The 17480-nt window shown below is 47.1% G+C and overlaps 1 protein-coding gene across 4 annotated transcripts in view; it reads left to right on the top strand.

The window, feature by feature from the left end:
- The window catches only part of LOC135921373 (uncharacterized), an 80017-nt gene extending 64724 nt beyond the window's left edge, over nucleotides 1-15293 (top strand). For all 4 annotated transcript variants that reach the window (XM_070525903.1, XM_070525901.1, XM_070525900.1 and 1 more), the window contains exons 14-16: nucleotides 6973-7149; nucleotides 8147-8269; nucleotides 14919-15293. In XM_070525903.1, the coding sequence (XP_070382004.1) occupies nucleotides 6973-7149; nucleotides 8147-8269; nucleotides 14919-15101 (483 nt within the window). In that variant the 3' untranslated portion in view covers nucleotides 15102-15293. The remainder of the gene's footprint in view (nucleotides 1-6972; nucleotides 7150-8146; nucleotides 8270-14918) is intronic.
- Nucleotides 15294-17480: the final 2187 nt, after the last annotated feature.

Raw genomic sequence — 17480 nt, 5'->3', positions numbered from 1 at the left:
GGCGGAAGCGTGCCAGGGGGTGTTCGCATAAAAACTTGGCGGTCCATGATAACGGACCGCCGATCTTATACTCCCCTGGCCCGCGCAGGCCTCTGCGAGCCCCAACCCGCGGACTAGTCTGGCTTCTGGCTTTGATGTCTCCGTTGCCGCTTTGGTGTCCTGGAGGCGCCGCCAATAATGCGAAATAATGACACGTTGTTTTCATTAGTAAAAAACATGATCGAATAAATATAATTGCCTCGAGCCGCCAACTTGCGGTGGCAAGTTCAGCGCTATGGCGCCCCGCGATTTCTGCCGGCACGCCTAGGGACAAGCACATACCGCCCGCGCCATGAAGCTCCTCCGTAGCACCTAGGCAGAGTCGTATTTTCAAGGAGCGAAACTCCCCAAATTTCTTTTCTCACGCCCGCTCTTACTCGCGCATGCGCGCGAACGTCCGTCGTCTCCGCAAGTGCCGCGCCCCGCTGTACCTACAAGCAGTTGAAAATACACGGCCATTTGATGAGACGTTAATTTGAGGAATCGCCCGCCGTTTCTGCGCAGGCGCAAGTGGGAGCAGGCGCTGGAGAGAAAATTTGGGGCCTTGTGCTCCTTGAATAGATGACTCTGCCTAGGCACTAGGAAGGAGGTTTCTTGACGAGCACATCATAATTGGAGATCTCCGCTCTTTCTGCGCATGCGCGAGGAGCAATGGATGCGAGAGAGAAATGTGGGGACTTTCGGTCCTTGAGATTTCTGTTCGCCTAGGTACTACGGGGAAGAAAGTTGTTAGCTCCGTTTGTCTTTAGCCAAGCTGGCTGCACAGAATCGACAGAATGTGTGGCCAGCAAGGCGAAAAAGCGGTGTCCGAGGTGAGCTTGTTGCTATTTTGTTGCGACGGTAGCATATTAAATTTTAATAGTCGCAGGGGGATATGTTCGGATGTGAGGTGTCTTCTCGGATGACTTCGGTGGAAAAGCATTACATCGCGCCGATGCAATTCATTAGTGTCATCGAGCAAGGTCAGCATACTGCCCACTAAATTCAGGAGATGCGCGGGAACGTAAACAGTTTATGAATTCGACTGCCGTGCGAATGCTAGTTTGTTTCTTTTTTCTGTCTTTGTTGCGGCGGTAGCATATTAAATTCTGATAGTCGCAGGGGGATGCGTTTGGATGTGAGGCGTTTTCTCGGATGACTTCAATGGCAAAGCATTACGTGGTGCCGATGCATTGTTAAGTACTGTCGTTGAGCATACCACACACTTCAGGGGAATCGCGGGAAAGGAAACAGTTTATGAATTCAACTGCCGTGCCGATGCATTAGTTAATGTAACTTAGCATACAACACACTTGGACATTCGTGGGAATTGAATATTTTGTACTCTGCCTCGCCATGCAATTTGCGCAGTATATCGTTGTGAGGGCTGTACAGCCATACTGGCAAAACACTACGCCCTGCAGATGAATACGGAACAAATGTGTGCTAAAGAAAAATGGTCGTCATGCAATTTCATAGCAGTAGACTCTCGTGAAAGCTGTACAGTAACACAGATATTGGCTACGTGGTGCAGATTCGTAGCGATTCTGAGGTGCTTCTGCGCAAAGATAATTAATGAAAGAGCGCGTAATACTAATCGCGGCTGTTACGATTTCTAGCTGATACACAGGGCGCTCTATGTGGGCAAAACAAGGGCTCAGATCGCAACACCCGCTCTATCGTCAAGACGAAAAAGGCAACCCGCGACTTATACAACAGTCAGAACCTTGCCCCTTCAGACACAGCGATCACCAAATGGGGCGTCCGTGCCCACTGTCTCTCCGCTAGGGTAGCCAGCGTCGGAGTGTAAACAAACTCGACCGCACTCAGCAATGCCGGCATCAATGGGGACAAACGAATAAAACGCGCGCTAAGAAACCTGCTCCCTAGTGCCTAGGCAATGCCTTATATTCAAGGAGGAAAAGCCCCCAGATTTTCTCTCTCACGCCCGCTTTTACTCGCGCCTGCGCACAAACAGCTGGCGATCCCTCAAATGAACGCCTCGTGGCGGGCTGTGCATCACGGTTGTTCCCGCGGCTCGAAATTGCGGAGTTATCTCAGCTCGTGTAGCGGTCGCGTGTTTTAACGCGACAGCGTTAAGGAGCTCGTGTCGCAGAAAAACCGGTGTCATCGGCGTCGGTGTTGGTGTCGGCGGCGTTGACCGTGAGCGATAAATCCCAGCAGGCACTTCATGAATAAAAAACAACTTGCAAGATGGGCTGGGTGGGAATCGAACCAGTGTCTCCGGAGTGTGAGACGGAGACGCTACCACTGAGCCACAAGTTTTTTTTCTTTATTGCCGGAAGTTTCACCAAGCTAACACAAAGGGCATCATTTCTCGAAATAAGGTAAGCGATACATAAATATACACTAACACATATTCAACTTTGTGCGCGTGCATATTGTGCGGTCAGTCACATTGTGGCTGGCCATGTCAAGTTTAAAATTCCTTTAATGTGGCGAGGGGCTCAATCCTCGCCAGCCAATACGGAGGACATTCTTGTTCTTTAATTACATCAATGAACTTGCAAATAGCTGCCTGGAAGAGCAGCCGCGCAGGCCGGCTGTCAGGCTCACAAAAGAAACCGGCCATTCGAGCCCTCCATAAACAGTGGAGGCCCATTAGCATAATTAGGTCCAATGGCATGCCGTCCTCATTTCCTACCCTCAGAAATCTAATACCTAATGGGCTTAAAGGCAATTCTTTCTGTAGTGTTCTTTGAAGAACGTCCCAAAAGAAAACACATGCCCAACAATGCAAAAAACATGGTCAATTGTTTCTAATTGTTTACATATAAGGCAGTTTGCTCCCCATGGTAAATAAAAACCCTTCTCTTGTAAAAAGGCCCGTACCGGCAAAATTCCGGTATGAAGCTTAAAGAAAAAGGATTTAGTGCTTGGCTGCACCTGCATTTTCTTAACACGCTTTAACACGTCGTTTCCGTCCTCCACTGTTTATGGCTCTGTACATCGAAACCGGCATAATCATGTCAACTACATCCCTGTACAATTTCTTCCGCGACACCGAAAAGAGATAATCATTAGAAAAACGTACGGACAGAAAACGGACACTGTCAACGACTTCCCTTAGGTACCCTCGAAGAGCACCAGGTATATTTAAATTGCAGACACCTTCATCGGCAGATCCTTGCTCAGTCGTAACTGGCACATTGTGCGCAGAAAGAGGTCATGCACGTCTCGAAAGAAAGAAAACCGGTTTACTAGCTGCTTCACAAAAAGATGTGACAGGCCTAAGCCCCCGTCCTTGACTCTCCTAAACAAGTTCGTGCGGCTGCACCTCTCCCATTCTGATGCCCAAATGAACACAGCAAAAACTCTATAGAACCTTTGCACATTTAAACGAGAGCAACAGAAAACTTGCACAACGTACCATATTTTGCTTATTAAAAACAAGTTACATACAGTAGCTCTCGCAAACATCGAGAGATGAGCACGTTTCCAATTTGTTTTTTCCTTGAGTCGTTTGGCCACTTCTAGCCAATAGTCCTCATTCCGCCGGTTATGTTCGAGCGGAACGCCCAAGTATTTAGCTGGCGCTTTAATCCATCTAATGTTGGCGAATATTTCCGGTGTTGACTGCCATTCACCATGCCAAAAACCGAGACACTTATTCCAATTTGCAAAGCTTCCTGTTGTGTTTCCGAAATGTTTAACAATGGTTGTTACCTCTGTAATGCTTTCTTTAGTTATACAGCACACCGCTACATCGTCTGCATATGCCAGGAGTTTCACTTCGGCTTCTATGAGTTTGAAGCCCTTTATGCTACTGTTTTGAAGAATTGCCAAACAAAAGCTTTCTAGATAGATGGCAAACAAAAGCGGGCTGAGAGGACACCCCTGGCACACGGAACGCTCTATCTTAATGGGGGCCGCCAGTGTCTTGTTAATAATCAGCCGTGTTGAGCAGTTCCGCCAGAGCTACCCCATCAGCGATGATTGATCCTACATTCACGTACTCAAGAACTAATAACAAAATTTCGTGTGGGGCAAAATCAAAGGCTTTTTCTAAATCTATCTGCAGGATGGCAAAGGCGTATTGAAAATCCTCACAGCATTCCAAGACGCCTCTCTTCGTGTGTTCATTTGTCGCAATAGTGCGTCCCTTTATACCACGTCTGGTGTGGTCCTACAAGTTCCTTAATTATTGGCTGTAATCGGCTTGCAAGAACTTTCATTAAAACTTTGTAATCCGTGTTGGTCAATGAAATGGGTCTGTATGCTGTGACTAGCCTCAGCATTGCTTTTTGGTTCGTCTTAGGAATAAGGACTGTATGGGCTACAGATAAAGACGGTGGTAATCTGTTGGTAGTAAAAACTTCGGCAAACAACGCTTTCAACAAAGACACCAACTCGTTCTTGAACGCTTTATAAAAGGCCGCGCCAAGACCATCCGGGCCTGGCGACTTATTAGGGCTCAGGTTATCTATAGCACTTTCTATTTCAGCATGCGTAATGGGTGCTTCTAGAAGTGACTTCGTTTCCGCTGATAGTTGAGGAATACGGGAAAGATAGTTTGCTCTGTATGCCTCGATATCGACTGGCTGGTATGCAAAGAGCCGCTCGCAATGCCGGTGAAAAGCACCTGCGATGCTCTCCCGGTCATTCAGTTCTTGGCCATTCTCTTCAATCACTTCTATTTCGTTTCGCCGCGAATGCGGCTTCTCGATACCTAGCGCCCGTTTCGTGGGCGTTTCACCCACGGCCCATGACTGTGCTCTGGCTCGAACGAGCACCCCGCGATAGCGGTTCTCCTCGAGTTGTTCCAGCTGTTGTTTTATCCTAAGTAGGTCTTCTTTAAAAAGACCTGGCGCTTTGCTTTCCAGTGCAGTTAGTTTCCGCAATGTTTCCTTCAGCCCGTTCTCTCTCATTTTTTCACGGTATTTCAAGACGCTGCTTCTTTCCATTGCCTTTATTTTAAAACTTTGTTTTAGTAATTCCAAATCAACACCTATCTGCTTATTAACGTCCAGTTTAACATCGTTTATTTCTTCTGACACAAAACGGATCAAGTGCTCGTCGCGTAGTAGCATTGCGTTAAAATTCTACAGATCCCAGTTAAAACTATTACATCTTTTTTTTCCACCCACATTGCATTTCACTAAGCAATGGTCCGAGAAAGAGATGGGTAGTACAGTGCAAGTGTTACATGCAGGTGTGATTTGAAGGGACACGTAAATCCTGTCTAGCCGAGCATGGCTAGAGCCCTGAAAATGCGTGTACGGCACCTCGCGTTCCCCTTCTAGACATTCGGCAAAGTCGGCAACGTCATGCTCGTCTATCAGTTTTTTTAACAATACGGTGCCGCGCCGAACGCGGCGTTGCTCGACGCTCACCGCGTCCCATGCGGGGTGCGTAGTCGCTGCGCCGTAGCCCGTTGTCTTAGGCCCCTTGGCGGGTCGACGGGAACGCTGTCGCGTTCCACTCTTGAAGGCGAACCTTAAGCGTCCTCCAATTTTTCACTTTGCGTCTCATCATCAGATCTCGCAACGACGATAATAAATCCTCAGAAAGAAGAGGCAATACTGCTAGAGCCTGCTGGCGAGCACCTTTCTGAAGATGTATGACGCGCAGAAGAAGCGTTCACCGAAGAGACGCTGCCAGCGGCGTGTTCGCGACCGACCTTATTCCCCAGGCCCTTCTTAGCACGTTGTCCTTGTAGTTTACGTGGCGCTCGTCGAAAAGAACGAGGTGTTTATGCATCAGTTAGATTAGCATTTCCAATGTCACAGCTCACCTTAGGGACTGCGACAGAACTAGCTCATCGCGCCTGATTGGTACGCGGTGAGGGAATCCCGCGCCAACTAAATACCAGTCCGGGACCGATCGGCGCGGGAAGGGATATACTGGCGGATATCGCCGCCGCCGAAATTGGTTCCACGCAGCTCCAGACGGCAAATGTCGCAGTGGGAACACGGCTTCGGTCAGTTTTCAAGGCGCAGGGCAGCCAAAAAACGAATATAAATGAAGAAGCAACACAGATCACAGGCTGCGACGGCTGACAAGGCGGTGGATTTCGCATAGCGTGACCGGTGGTTGACGGCCCCAGTAGACGAGCTCATGCCGGAAGCATCCCCGCTACCAAATTAAATCCCCGTGGTGTTCAATGCAGCCAGAAAATTTCGTAGGCTTGGCTGAAGGAGGTGTCCTTATTTGAGTTAGGCATTGTACATGTCTCAGAGAAAAAAAAGTTACCGTTTACAATGAAAAAAAGACCGTTTTACGAATTTTGATACGACGACGGCTGTCCTCACGTTCACTTTCTTGGGTGTTATTGCATGCGTATCACTGCGTGCGCTAGCCAGCGGAACTCGAGGCCATCGTGAAGTCACATGGCCATCGTGAAGTCACGTGGCCATCGTGAAGTCACATGGCCATCGTGGGGCATGCACAACATCCCTTTGTGATGTTTGCTGATCCTGCACTTCACCTACCGAGTCGCACGATCGGCCGAAATGTCAGACGTGTGACGTCAACAGACAGTTAAAACTAGGAAAGCGTAGAGTAAATTAACTACTGATCGCAGGCCTAGATTTAGAACACGCGTATTACTGAACACGAGTGAATGGGAACACGGCGCTTCGGTAGCTCAGTTACGCACGCGAAATCCGGAGATTGTGGTTCCAGCTGCCACCGCCGACGAGTTACCTTATCGCCCACTTTCATTTCCCTTTCCTTATGTCCTACATTGCAGCTTCAACCACGGTTATCTTGCCCGATGCTTTCCTTGGCTTCATTGTCTCTTGGCATTATATGGACATAACAAAATCGAGCCTCTCGATGCCCGATCTCTATCTCAAATATATATATGCACATACAGGGCACATACAGACCTGGCAATAGATATATTGCCAGGTTTGTATGTGCCATTTAAAGAACCGCCTCCTGTATTACTTGCTTACTGATCTTTATTTTATTTCTGCATTCTGCGCGCAGAAAAGCATTACAACGCTCATGACGAGAGACCAGCAATTCCCCTCCAGCACCAAGGTGGGGCTATCCTTCGAGCTGGGCACCCTCGTCTACACCGTAAATTCCGCAAAAAAAGGTGTCGAGACAGATTTGGTCAACGTTCCGTGCAAGAGCCTCTACGTCACCAACTTCGACGTCGTGGTAAGCTTTTCCTGTTCTTTTTCATGACCCCAAGCTCATTTTGCGAACACGTTACTTGGCAATCCAAAATCTATTTGCAATTGCCTGGGGCTTTGGTTGCACCTGCGCAACAGGTAGGCAATACATGTAGGCAACACTAGTCGTGTAATTGTGCGATCTAAATTGGTTTTCACGTCAAGAGAGGGGAAAGAAAGATGTCGAGGACCACCACAACGTCGCCGACTTCGCGTGCTTACAGACGCGAAATCCTTACACCGAGTAGTAATACTACACGGTAAAACTGTACATAAGCCTAAATGTGAATAAGGGCATATATTGGTTTAAAAATCGCACCTTCGCACCAAAAAAGGGTGTTCTTGCTCCGATGCTGGAGCCCGTGAGACCAAATGAGGTGACGTGAATTAATAAAGACGCGAGTAATAGAACAGTTTTACACAGCCATTCATCTTTAAGGGCGTAAATAATCTTAGAGTATGTGTCCGACACGTCACGTGTCATACGAGGTGCTTTGTTGCAAGATATTTCAAAGGTTTATCATGTGCACGCAAACGACTTAGTTTACTGTACTTTGGAACATACAGTTACGAATACAGTTGTATTATTTTATTCCAGAGTTGAAGTGTGATGCGCATGACGCCAGAAAGATTAGTAGGTCCGCCTAGCACTACGCAAATATATACATAAATTCATAAATGCGGCATGCAGCAGCTAAAACGTTTACCGTTCAGAGGAGAGAACTGATACCCCTATCGGTTCTACGTATGAGGGTATGAAGGATCTACGTATGCAGCAACAAATCGTAACAGCCAACAAGTACCGGCGAGCCGGGTCGCGTCTATTTCCTGCAGTGATACGCTTAAACCGCTCGCCTCCTACAACTCTCTGAAGGGGTACGAGGAACGAGCGCTCGTTCTTCCTGCGGTGTCAGAAGATCGTGTTTTTTATTGCGCTAATTCTTGTTATAAAGATATGCTATTCCGCTCTTCTTATTTTCTAGCCTTGCCTGGCAAACACCCAGACCAACCGAGCCAAAAGATATGAAGGCGTCGAGGCGGCCCAATCAACGTCCGATATAAGGCAGGTCATCCTTTTCGAGAGCAACAATACCATCTTCTACAAGGTGAGTTCACTGCACACCTAAAGCGCGAACCCCGAATATATTTCTGCACGCGTGCGCCCCGTGTTGCGCGCCTCAATTCAAACGCCGCGCGATGTTATTGCACTGCGGAACACGTGTTGTCGAGTGCGAAAGGTGCTAGCAGATCACGTGACGTGTGTGCGACGTCCAAATGCAGGCGGACACGTGCTATTTGTGAGGGACAGCGAAGGGAAAGGCGCATACAAGCAGCGCATCTCAGATGATAGGGCACTTGCAGGACAAGGCCTGCTGTGCATTGGCCAGGCACGATATTTTACCGTACTGTTATCCCCTCGCCCAAAGCAGCAGTCGATGAAATTGACTGGGACAATCCGTCATGCCTCTTGTTTGCTTGATGCCCCATGATCATTTCAAGATATCAAGGAAGCCAGCAATATGGGTTCAGAGGCAGTCGGGCAAATATACTTTCTCCGTTATTTGATGTATTTGCAAAGTTTACCAAGTTAATCGCCACTACAGCTTCATGGGGAACTACAAGACGATTGACAGCTTTATTAGACCGCTATACTAATGCTGGGAATATAACTCCACATCCCAATAAAATGTGTTGCATTGTTTCCCTAGCTTTAGCGCAGCAAGCACGTGGCTAGGCTGAAAGGCAATAACATTGCACGCAGCAGAGTGCACTAAGAACCTCTGGATCCGGACAGGCCGCCAATTAAAACTGACCCTCTCAACTTTTAACACCTGAACTCTGTCGAGTAAGCATATCTTAGCTGGACTCTTTGAGGAACTATCAGACATTGTTTTGGATATCATCGGCTTTAGTGATATTAGAACAGGTGAGGCTTATACATTGCTGAATAATGGCCACGTCCTCTGCTATAGAGCTCTCCCAGATAAGAAGCAATACAAGGTAGGGTTCCTAATCCATAAAGACATAGCGGGCAACATTGACGAATTCTAAAGCATTACTGAGAGTGTAGCAGTAGTCGCAGTCATACATAATAAGATGTATAGATTAAGGGTGCTACAAGCTTACCTACGCTCCAACATCCACTCTCGATGATGATGAAGAAGATCAGTGTTATGGAGATGATGAATTAGCGATGAGAGAAATGCAAACTCAGTATACTGCAGTAATGGGCCACTTCAATGCAAAAGTGGCGAAAAAGCAGGCTGGTGAACAAGCAGTTGGCAACAACGGCGTCGATTCTAGGAACCCAAGAACTGAGACGCTGGTAGAGTTCGCAGAAAGGAAAAAGCTGCGAACGATGAACACCTTCTCATTAAGCGAAGCAACACGAAGTGTACCTGGAAAAGCCTAATGGTGAAACAAAAGATGAAATTTATTTCGTACTTTCTGTCTATCCCAGCATAGGGCATGATGTAGAACTGATAGGTACGGCAAATTTCAGTGATCATAAATTAGCGAGGGCTAGGATTCATCTCAATATGAACAGAGAAAGAGTAAAACTTGTGAAGAAGAAACACGTCAACTTAGAGGCAGTAAGGGTAAAACTAGACAAATTTAGCCTGGTAGTTGCAAACAAATATGCAGCCTTACAACAGAGAGAAGATGATGACATAGAGGTAATAAATGAAACCATAACAAGGCTGGCTTCAGAGGCAATAATGGAAGTGGGAGGCTAGGCACCAAGGCAACCAGTAGGCAAGCTCTGCCAAGTAATAAAGGACGTATTAGAGAAACGACGAAGTACGAAAGTGTCCAACTCAAGAGATGAAACAGAATTCGCGGAACAGTCAAAACTGATCTACAAGGCGAAAATAGCTGATATTCGAAACTATAACGTGCTCAAGACTAAAGAAGCCGTAACAAATGTACACAGCCTGAAATTACTGAGAAGGAAACTTCGCACAGGACAAATCAAGAGGTGTGAACTGAAAAATAATCAGGGTAATATCATGAGTAATGTCTAAGTTATAGTGAAAGAAGCGGAAGAATTCTATGCTGACCTGTGCAGTACCCAGAAGAGGCACGTTACCTCATTTCGAAGCAGTAATGAACACGTTGCAGACTCTCCTCCTATAACTAACGATGATGTCAGAAGGGCCTTGTAAAACATGAAACGGGGAAAAGCGGCAGGAGAAGATCTAATAACAGTCGATTTAATCAAAGATGGGGGAAACAAATTGATTGGAAAACTGGCGGCTCTTCACACAAAGTGTCTATCGACATCAAGGGTTCTAGAAAACTGGAAGAATGCAAACATAATACTGATCCAGACAAACGGAGACATCATTTAATTGAAACATTATAGGCCCATTAGCTGACTACGACTAATATATAATATATTCAACAAGATAATTTGCAATAGAATAAGGGCAACACTGGGCTTAGTCAACCAATGGAACAGGCTGGCTTCAGGAAGGGATACTCTACAATCGATCACATCCGTGTCATCAGGTTATCGAGAAATCCGCAGAGTACAATCAGCTTCTCTATATGGCTTTGATAGATTACGAAAATGCATTTGATTCAGTATAGATAGCAGTAGTCATAGAGGGATTAAGCAACTAATCTTACAGGCCGATTGCATAAATTTCTTGGAAAATATTTACAGAGATTCAACAGCTACCTTAATTCAACACAACAAAAGTAGGATGAGTCCTATAACGAAAGGGGTAAGGCAAAGAGACACTATCTCCAGTGCTATTCCCTAAGTATTTGGAAGAAGTGTTCAAGCAAACAAACTGAGAAGGCTTAGGAGCAAGAATAGACGGGGAATATCCTGAAGCCTTCGGTTTTCAGATGACAGAGTTCTGTTCAGTAACACCAGAGACGAGTTACAACAACTTATTGAGGACCTTAACAAAGTGAGTATAAAAGTGGGGTTGAAGATTAATATGCAGAAGACAAACATAATCATGACGAACCGGGCAAGGGAACAAGAGTTTAAGATCGCCAGTCAGCATCAAGAATCTCTGAAGGAGTACGTTTACCTAGGTCTATTAATCACATGAAACCCGCACCATTAGAAGGAAATTCACAGAAAAATAAAATAGGTTGCATCGCATACGACAGTCATTCTCGGCTCCTGACTGGAAGCTAGCCATTAACATAGATAAGGAAGGTGTACAATCAGTGGCTTTCAGCGGTGCTTACATAAAGGGCAGAAATTTGGAGACCAACAATGAAGCTCGAGCACAAATTAAAGCCCGCGCTAACTGCGATAAGACGAAGAATACTAGGTATAACGGAAAGAGACAGAAAGAAAGCGATTCGAAACAGAGAGCAAACGGGTATAATCGATATCTAACTGTCATTAGGAGAAACAAAATGGAGATGTGCAGGTCATGTAATGCGCAGATTAGGTAACCGGTGGACGCTTAAGGTTACAGAATGGGTGCGAACAGAAGGCAAGCGCCGTCGAGGACGGCAAAATACTAGGTGAGGTGATGAAATTGGGAAATTCCCGGGTGCTAGCTGGAATCGGTTCGCGCAGGACAGGGGTAATTGGAGATCGCAGGGAGAGGCCTTCGTCCTGCAGTGGACGTAAAATATGATAATGATGATGATGGCGATGTAAATGTACCTTTGTATGCAATATACTTCGTAGCGAAGTTTCATAGAAGTGCCCAAGTTCAGAACATGGCGGTTCATTCGCGGATGGAATGGTCGATGGATGGATGCTATGAGCACCCCTTTCAAACGGGGTGGTGGGTTGCGCCACCAAGCTCTTGTTCTTATTTGGCCTAATCTCCTACCGATCTTTTCGAAATACACACAGACGCGAAAAATTCCCAGCATCACACTTTCTCAACCACTACTAGTCATTTTGTGTTTGTACACCTCCTTTATTTTACGTCTCTCTGCTTTTTGGCCAGCCAACATCCAAGCGATTCTACTAATCTCTTTTACGGAAATGTTTACCCCTCCTATCTCGGAACCCAAAGGCTTCAAGGAGGCCAGTGGAGCCTAAACAGACAGCTGGGTTGATAACTTCACATTCGAATAAGATCTGTTGCATTGCTTCCCTAGCTTAACCGCAGCAAGCACATGGCTATGCTGAAGGGCACTACTGAAACAGTATTTATTAGCATCTTGGGTGACTTTTCAGCTTCGCCTTCGCGAGTGGAACCTGATCAGGCCGGCTGAGTCTCTCTTGTGCTCGTTGCTGCTCCTCGGATCGGCGTCTCAGTCGCTTGGCTTGGGCCTCCTTTGCTCGATACTCCGCATTCCCGGCCCGCTTATTCCGCATTGCCTCCGCCTCTCTCGCCCTGTATTCCGAATTCTATAGGAAACTATTCTGGCCCATCGCGTCAGCGTGCCCAGCCTTCATCTCCGCCTTGCCCGCGTCACTCTGACGTGCCCGACCTCACCGCCGAGCACGAGTAGGCGTTCCATCAGAACCCACCGAAGAAGACGAGTCAAAAGAGCACCACGCACTGGTAGATGTGACCGCACCCATCGTACACGTGTTTTCTCTCGGCGGCCTGCAGCGGGCCCAGCCTGCACTAGATCGGTATACCCATTCCCCACAGACGGAACAGCAATTTCAGGATGGCAACGCCGCTCGGCAGACTCCTGGGCCGACGAATGGAAAGTTTCCATCGGTCCGCTACTCCGGACAGACGAGTCCTATAGTGTCAAATTATCGCGTCACCACGCGGAGACCAACTCGGCGGCCCCTTGGCTGGTTTACACTGCTCCCTTTTTCTGCCTTACACAGGTGGCCATGCATTTGCGTAAACATAACCGGTCGCGTTCCCTAGAACGACACCACGTGACTCCCATTCACGACCCTATCGATCAATCAGGATTTTCACGTCATAACGCCACTAACGCTGGCATTTCCGCTACTCGAGCTCCTTAAGGCTGTCCGGTTGAGGAATTGAAGGTTCGATCGATCTTCCCATCGGGTCACAAACTTAAATGATGTCGGAAGCACTATTGTGGTGCACGTGTCAGCGATGTAATGCAGCTTCCATTGCAACCTTGAGGTCCCGACGCGGCAGTTTTATATTAATTAGGCATATATTCATGCGCCTGCGAGGCACATAAACGACCGGGTACCGGAACAGCTGGATCCAAGGATTGACCTGTACATTGGTGAAATTCCTGCACAATCCCACAATTCGCCATGAGTGCGATGGTCTCTGTCCCTCTGACGGTGTCGCCTGTCGTGGTTTGGTATATTTGAGGTGTATCTGTGCCACTATCATTCGACGTCGTCGTTTATGAGGGCATCAACTTTATTTCTTATTTTCCTGCCTCTCGTTTCACGCATAACAGGACAACTTTACCCAGGATAGATTTTGGTGTCGTACGTGTTGGAAACGATTTGTGCAACCTCTTATGTCACGTGCGCCTCCGAGACCAACGTCGGAGGCGAAAGTAGTCGTTTCCCCGACTGTCTGCAAGATGGCGCCACATGTGGGTTCACCAACTCTCACCTGAATAATTGACGAGCAAGACGACACAATTTGATGACACCGTTTGCAAGGCAGAACTGAAGATGCGCGTGAAATTACATATACCTGCTGCACCAGGAGTCCTAACTTCCAGTTTTTCTGTTTTTTCTGTTTGGAACATAAGATCGTTGACAGTGCAATATCCCAGCACTAAGAATGCTAGCGTTTAAGCTCAACTTGCATTTCCGTAGGCGGGAGTACTTCAGCTTATTAGCAGAAAGGCCAGAAGGTCGAAATCTGTTCCTCATGTTTGTGACGAAATAACGGCTGCATAGACGTCGCGATATCTCGTTTCTCTTGCCCCTGAACCGTTCTCAGTTTTTTGAACGCAGCACTTGTTTATATTTATTTGCATTACATCGGGCGTAGCTACTTTGCAACCTTTATTGGATGACGAATTTTCCGAGAGCTTTTTCCAGGCGTCACAACACGCACGAAAGGCCGCGGAGTCTGTACACACGAGAGGAAAACTTGAGGTTTGTTAACCCTGCCTGATCACTTCTGCATTATTATGGGAGCGAATTTCATAAAATGGGACAACTGTATTTGACCCGAGTATAATGCGAAGTTACAAAGGACATGCGTGTGGGAATCGCAATGGAAAAAAAATTGATCGCACGCTTTATTTCTGTGGAACTCTGAGCCGTGTCTTATTTGTGAGTTCGGGCTACATTTAGGGTACCGAATAATTCACCATAATAAATGGTTGTTGCGCACAAGCTGAACGACGAAGGCCAGGGATTTCACGAACACAAGCGCAACTGTAAACTGTTCCCTTGTGTTCGTCAAAATCCCTGTACTTCGTCATTCAGTTTGTGCGCAGCAAGTATTTCTTATGGGCTGCTACCTGCTCGCCCAAACAATTGCATTTCTTAAAAAATTGACCGGCAATCAGCTGGCGTGCTGCGTAGATAGAACTCAAAGCCACCTGTACGAAAAGGCCTTGTTCGCGGGTTCCATCCCCTTATCAGGGCAAATTCTTCTTCCGCAGAAATGAATTTTTTTTCTGAATAATACGAAGTACTTCGCTCCGCTTTACCGACCTGTGCTTAATTAGTTTCCTTTTCTTTGTTTTTCTTTTGTGTAGAAACGTTTCAGAAAGCCTTTTGTCGGTGCACTGAAAACATGTCCGCTGCATCTTCCAAATTGACTGAGACGCGCGCAAGCTGTGCTCCAGAAGTGAGCTCGATCCGTAAATAAAAGCAAAAAAACGCCTTTCTGCTTGCACGTGCAGATCAAAAAGTTGGCCGAGAATTCCACCTTCCTGCGGCCGGGCATGTCACTGCTGCTGCTCAACGCCCACCTCGGGGACTTCAGGAACCGCACGTCGAACCCGTGTGTCCAGTTCAACGAAAAAGACCGAGACGACCCGTTCTACCGAATCAGAGTAATTAAGACATGGCTCGGGTTGAACTAAAGCCGAACCGAGGCAGCTTGGCGAAGAGTGGTCGTCGGACTGTGGAGTGCTGTGTGTGGCGCTAGTGACAAGCTCCTGCCTTGGCCTTCAACCTCGTGTTGTGCTGTCATAAAGTGCGACACCCGACAGGATGACTGCGTTTCCTCATTAGTCGACCCTTTGCGTATTTCAACAATACTAACGTACCTCTTACTCGTGTGTTTTGCGTTGTTCTAAGCGAGAGGTGAAGACCGCCTGTTTGTTTACGAGCAGCCGCGGTTATCTAAAGAAAGTTAGCCTAATGAGCCGGCGAAGAAAAAACCGCAGAGCGGCACGAATGTTCTTATACTCGATTCATTACGAGTGAACTACAGGGCACCCGCCCTGGTTGCTCAGGGCTATGGTGTTGGGCTGCTGAGCACGAGGTCGCGGAATCAAATCCCAGCCACGGCGGCCGCATTTCGGTGGAGGTGAAAACACCCGTGTACTTAGGCGCACGTTAATGAACCCAAGGTGCTCAAAATTTCCGGAGTCCTCCACTACGGCGTGCCTCATAATCAGAAATTGGTCTTGGCAGGTGAAGCCCCACCATTTATTTTAAACTACAGGGCATCTCGGCTAACTTTAGCGAGAGTTTTAAAAGCAAGCGAATGCCGCGTAGCTGCACAGAAGCGAGTCAGTATTGCTTTCCGTCACTCGGAGACACTCAGATTATTCTTGTTTTTTTTTCATCCCGTCTCATTACCTTATTAGCCTTCATTAATTAATCATATACTCAAACATTATATTTAAATAAAAGTGTAAGTGAGAAAACTCTAGAGCGACGTGGAAAATTCCCGATACAGCGCAATGAGTGTATCGGGAGTACGGCAACGAAATACGCAAAGCTCGAGGACGAACGGGAACGACAGCAGCTTGCAAATACACGCAAATGCCTCGAGCGGCCTGTCGCGCGGCTATTTTGCGAGTTCAGTAACTCCTGAAGAATTATGCAGTGGTTACTACGCGGAGTGTCACGATATTCCTATCATTTATCCTAATCAATACATCGCAATACCCTTTTCCTCCAATTGTAATAATTAAGCTGGTTACTTAATTAAGACTATCTAATTAGGCGGAATGCTAGAAATATTCTAAGTATCCCGAAGCGACGGCAGATATTACCTTGGTTCTGTCCAGCTAAGTAGCATTTGCAGATTTCTAAAGTTCGGCTCATGTTGAGTGAAACACCCTGTAATTGCCTAACATGTTTGTACTTATTATACAATGCACATTATTGTACATGGTACATGAGGATATATTGACAATCACAGAGTAAATTGGAATATGAAAGATGCTGCCGGGTAAACAACGTTTCCAAAGCTCTGCTATCTTTTAAAAGAAAAAGAAGTGGAGCTCATAACAGCCTGCAATGAGAGACGTGTCACGAATAGCATGGACATATCACTTTCAGTATCCTTTGTGCATTTAAGAATGCCATTATGGTTTTGGCATTTAAGGTGATGCGTTCCTGCGGCACATACAGTGGCACGTACTCATTCTGTACGATTGGTGAGAAAAGCGGCACAGTGGCTTGATGGACATCGAGAAACGCGGGAGGACTGCACATGCTGGAAATTCTCATGTGATGATACTGCTTTCTTTGTGGAAGGCTGATTTATGCAGAATTTTCTTTACCTCGCAGAGGACACGCTCATCGTAACCGGCCAAAGAAACTATCGAACCATATGGGTGTGCCTTAACAAACGAGTCCGGTATTTCATTCCAATATGGTGCGCAATGACTCGGTACCCAAATTTAGGGAGCTATGTGAGACGAAGTTTGTCAGTTTGTGCATGACTACATGGAGGCTGACACGCTAACGGTGTTCTTTCCTTTTTTGTGCGTGTAGTGTTGCATCTGGGTCGCAAGCCCCAAGGGTAGCGTTGGCCTGGCGGCCTGGGGCACAGCTGGAAGCATCCGAAGGTCCAGGCAAAGGATGAGTCTACTGCTAACAGAAGAAGTTGTTTATTTTAGCATCGCAAGCACGACACAACCCTCACTAAGCCATGCCAGGCTCTTTCCCCTTTTATACTACTGCCTAGTTCCTTACAGTAGTTTAGCAGCACTAGAACGCGTCCACAAATTGGAAAATTGCACTAGAAACGGGAGACCACGTTACTCAACGGAAGAAATCAAAGCCTCTCTCTTGGCGTCCGGGCGCAGCTGCTTTTATACTCTCGGAGTCGAGGGCACGAAGGAACGGCTCGGATGAGGCGCACGTGACGGCGGCGCACGGACACGTTGTGACAAGAAGTGACGTATCCGCCGGGCCGGCGCCGGTCGGACCTCCTCGCTTCACCATTGGGGAGCTCCTGTCCCCGGCTGCCGCGCTTTGACAAGCGTGGGCACCAACATGCA

The sequence above is a fragment of the Dermacentor albipictus genome, chromosome 9 (genome assembly GCF_038994185.2).
Source record: "Dermacentor albipictus isolate Rhodes 1998 colony chromosome 9, USDA_Dalb.pri_finalv2, whole genome shotgun sequence".
Taxonomy (NCBI): domain Eukaryota; kingdom Metazoa; phylum Arthropoda; class Arachnida; order Ixodida; family Ixodidae; genus Dermacentor; species Dermacentor albipictus.
The sequence above is the reverse complement of the archived record's forward strand: the minus strand, read 5'-3'. Positions and strand labels throughout refer to the sequence as shown.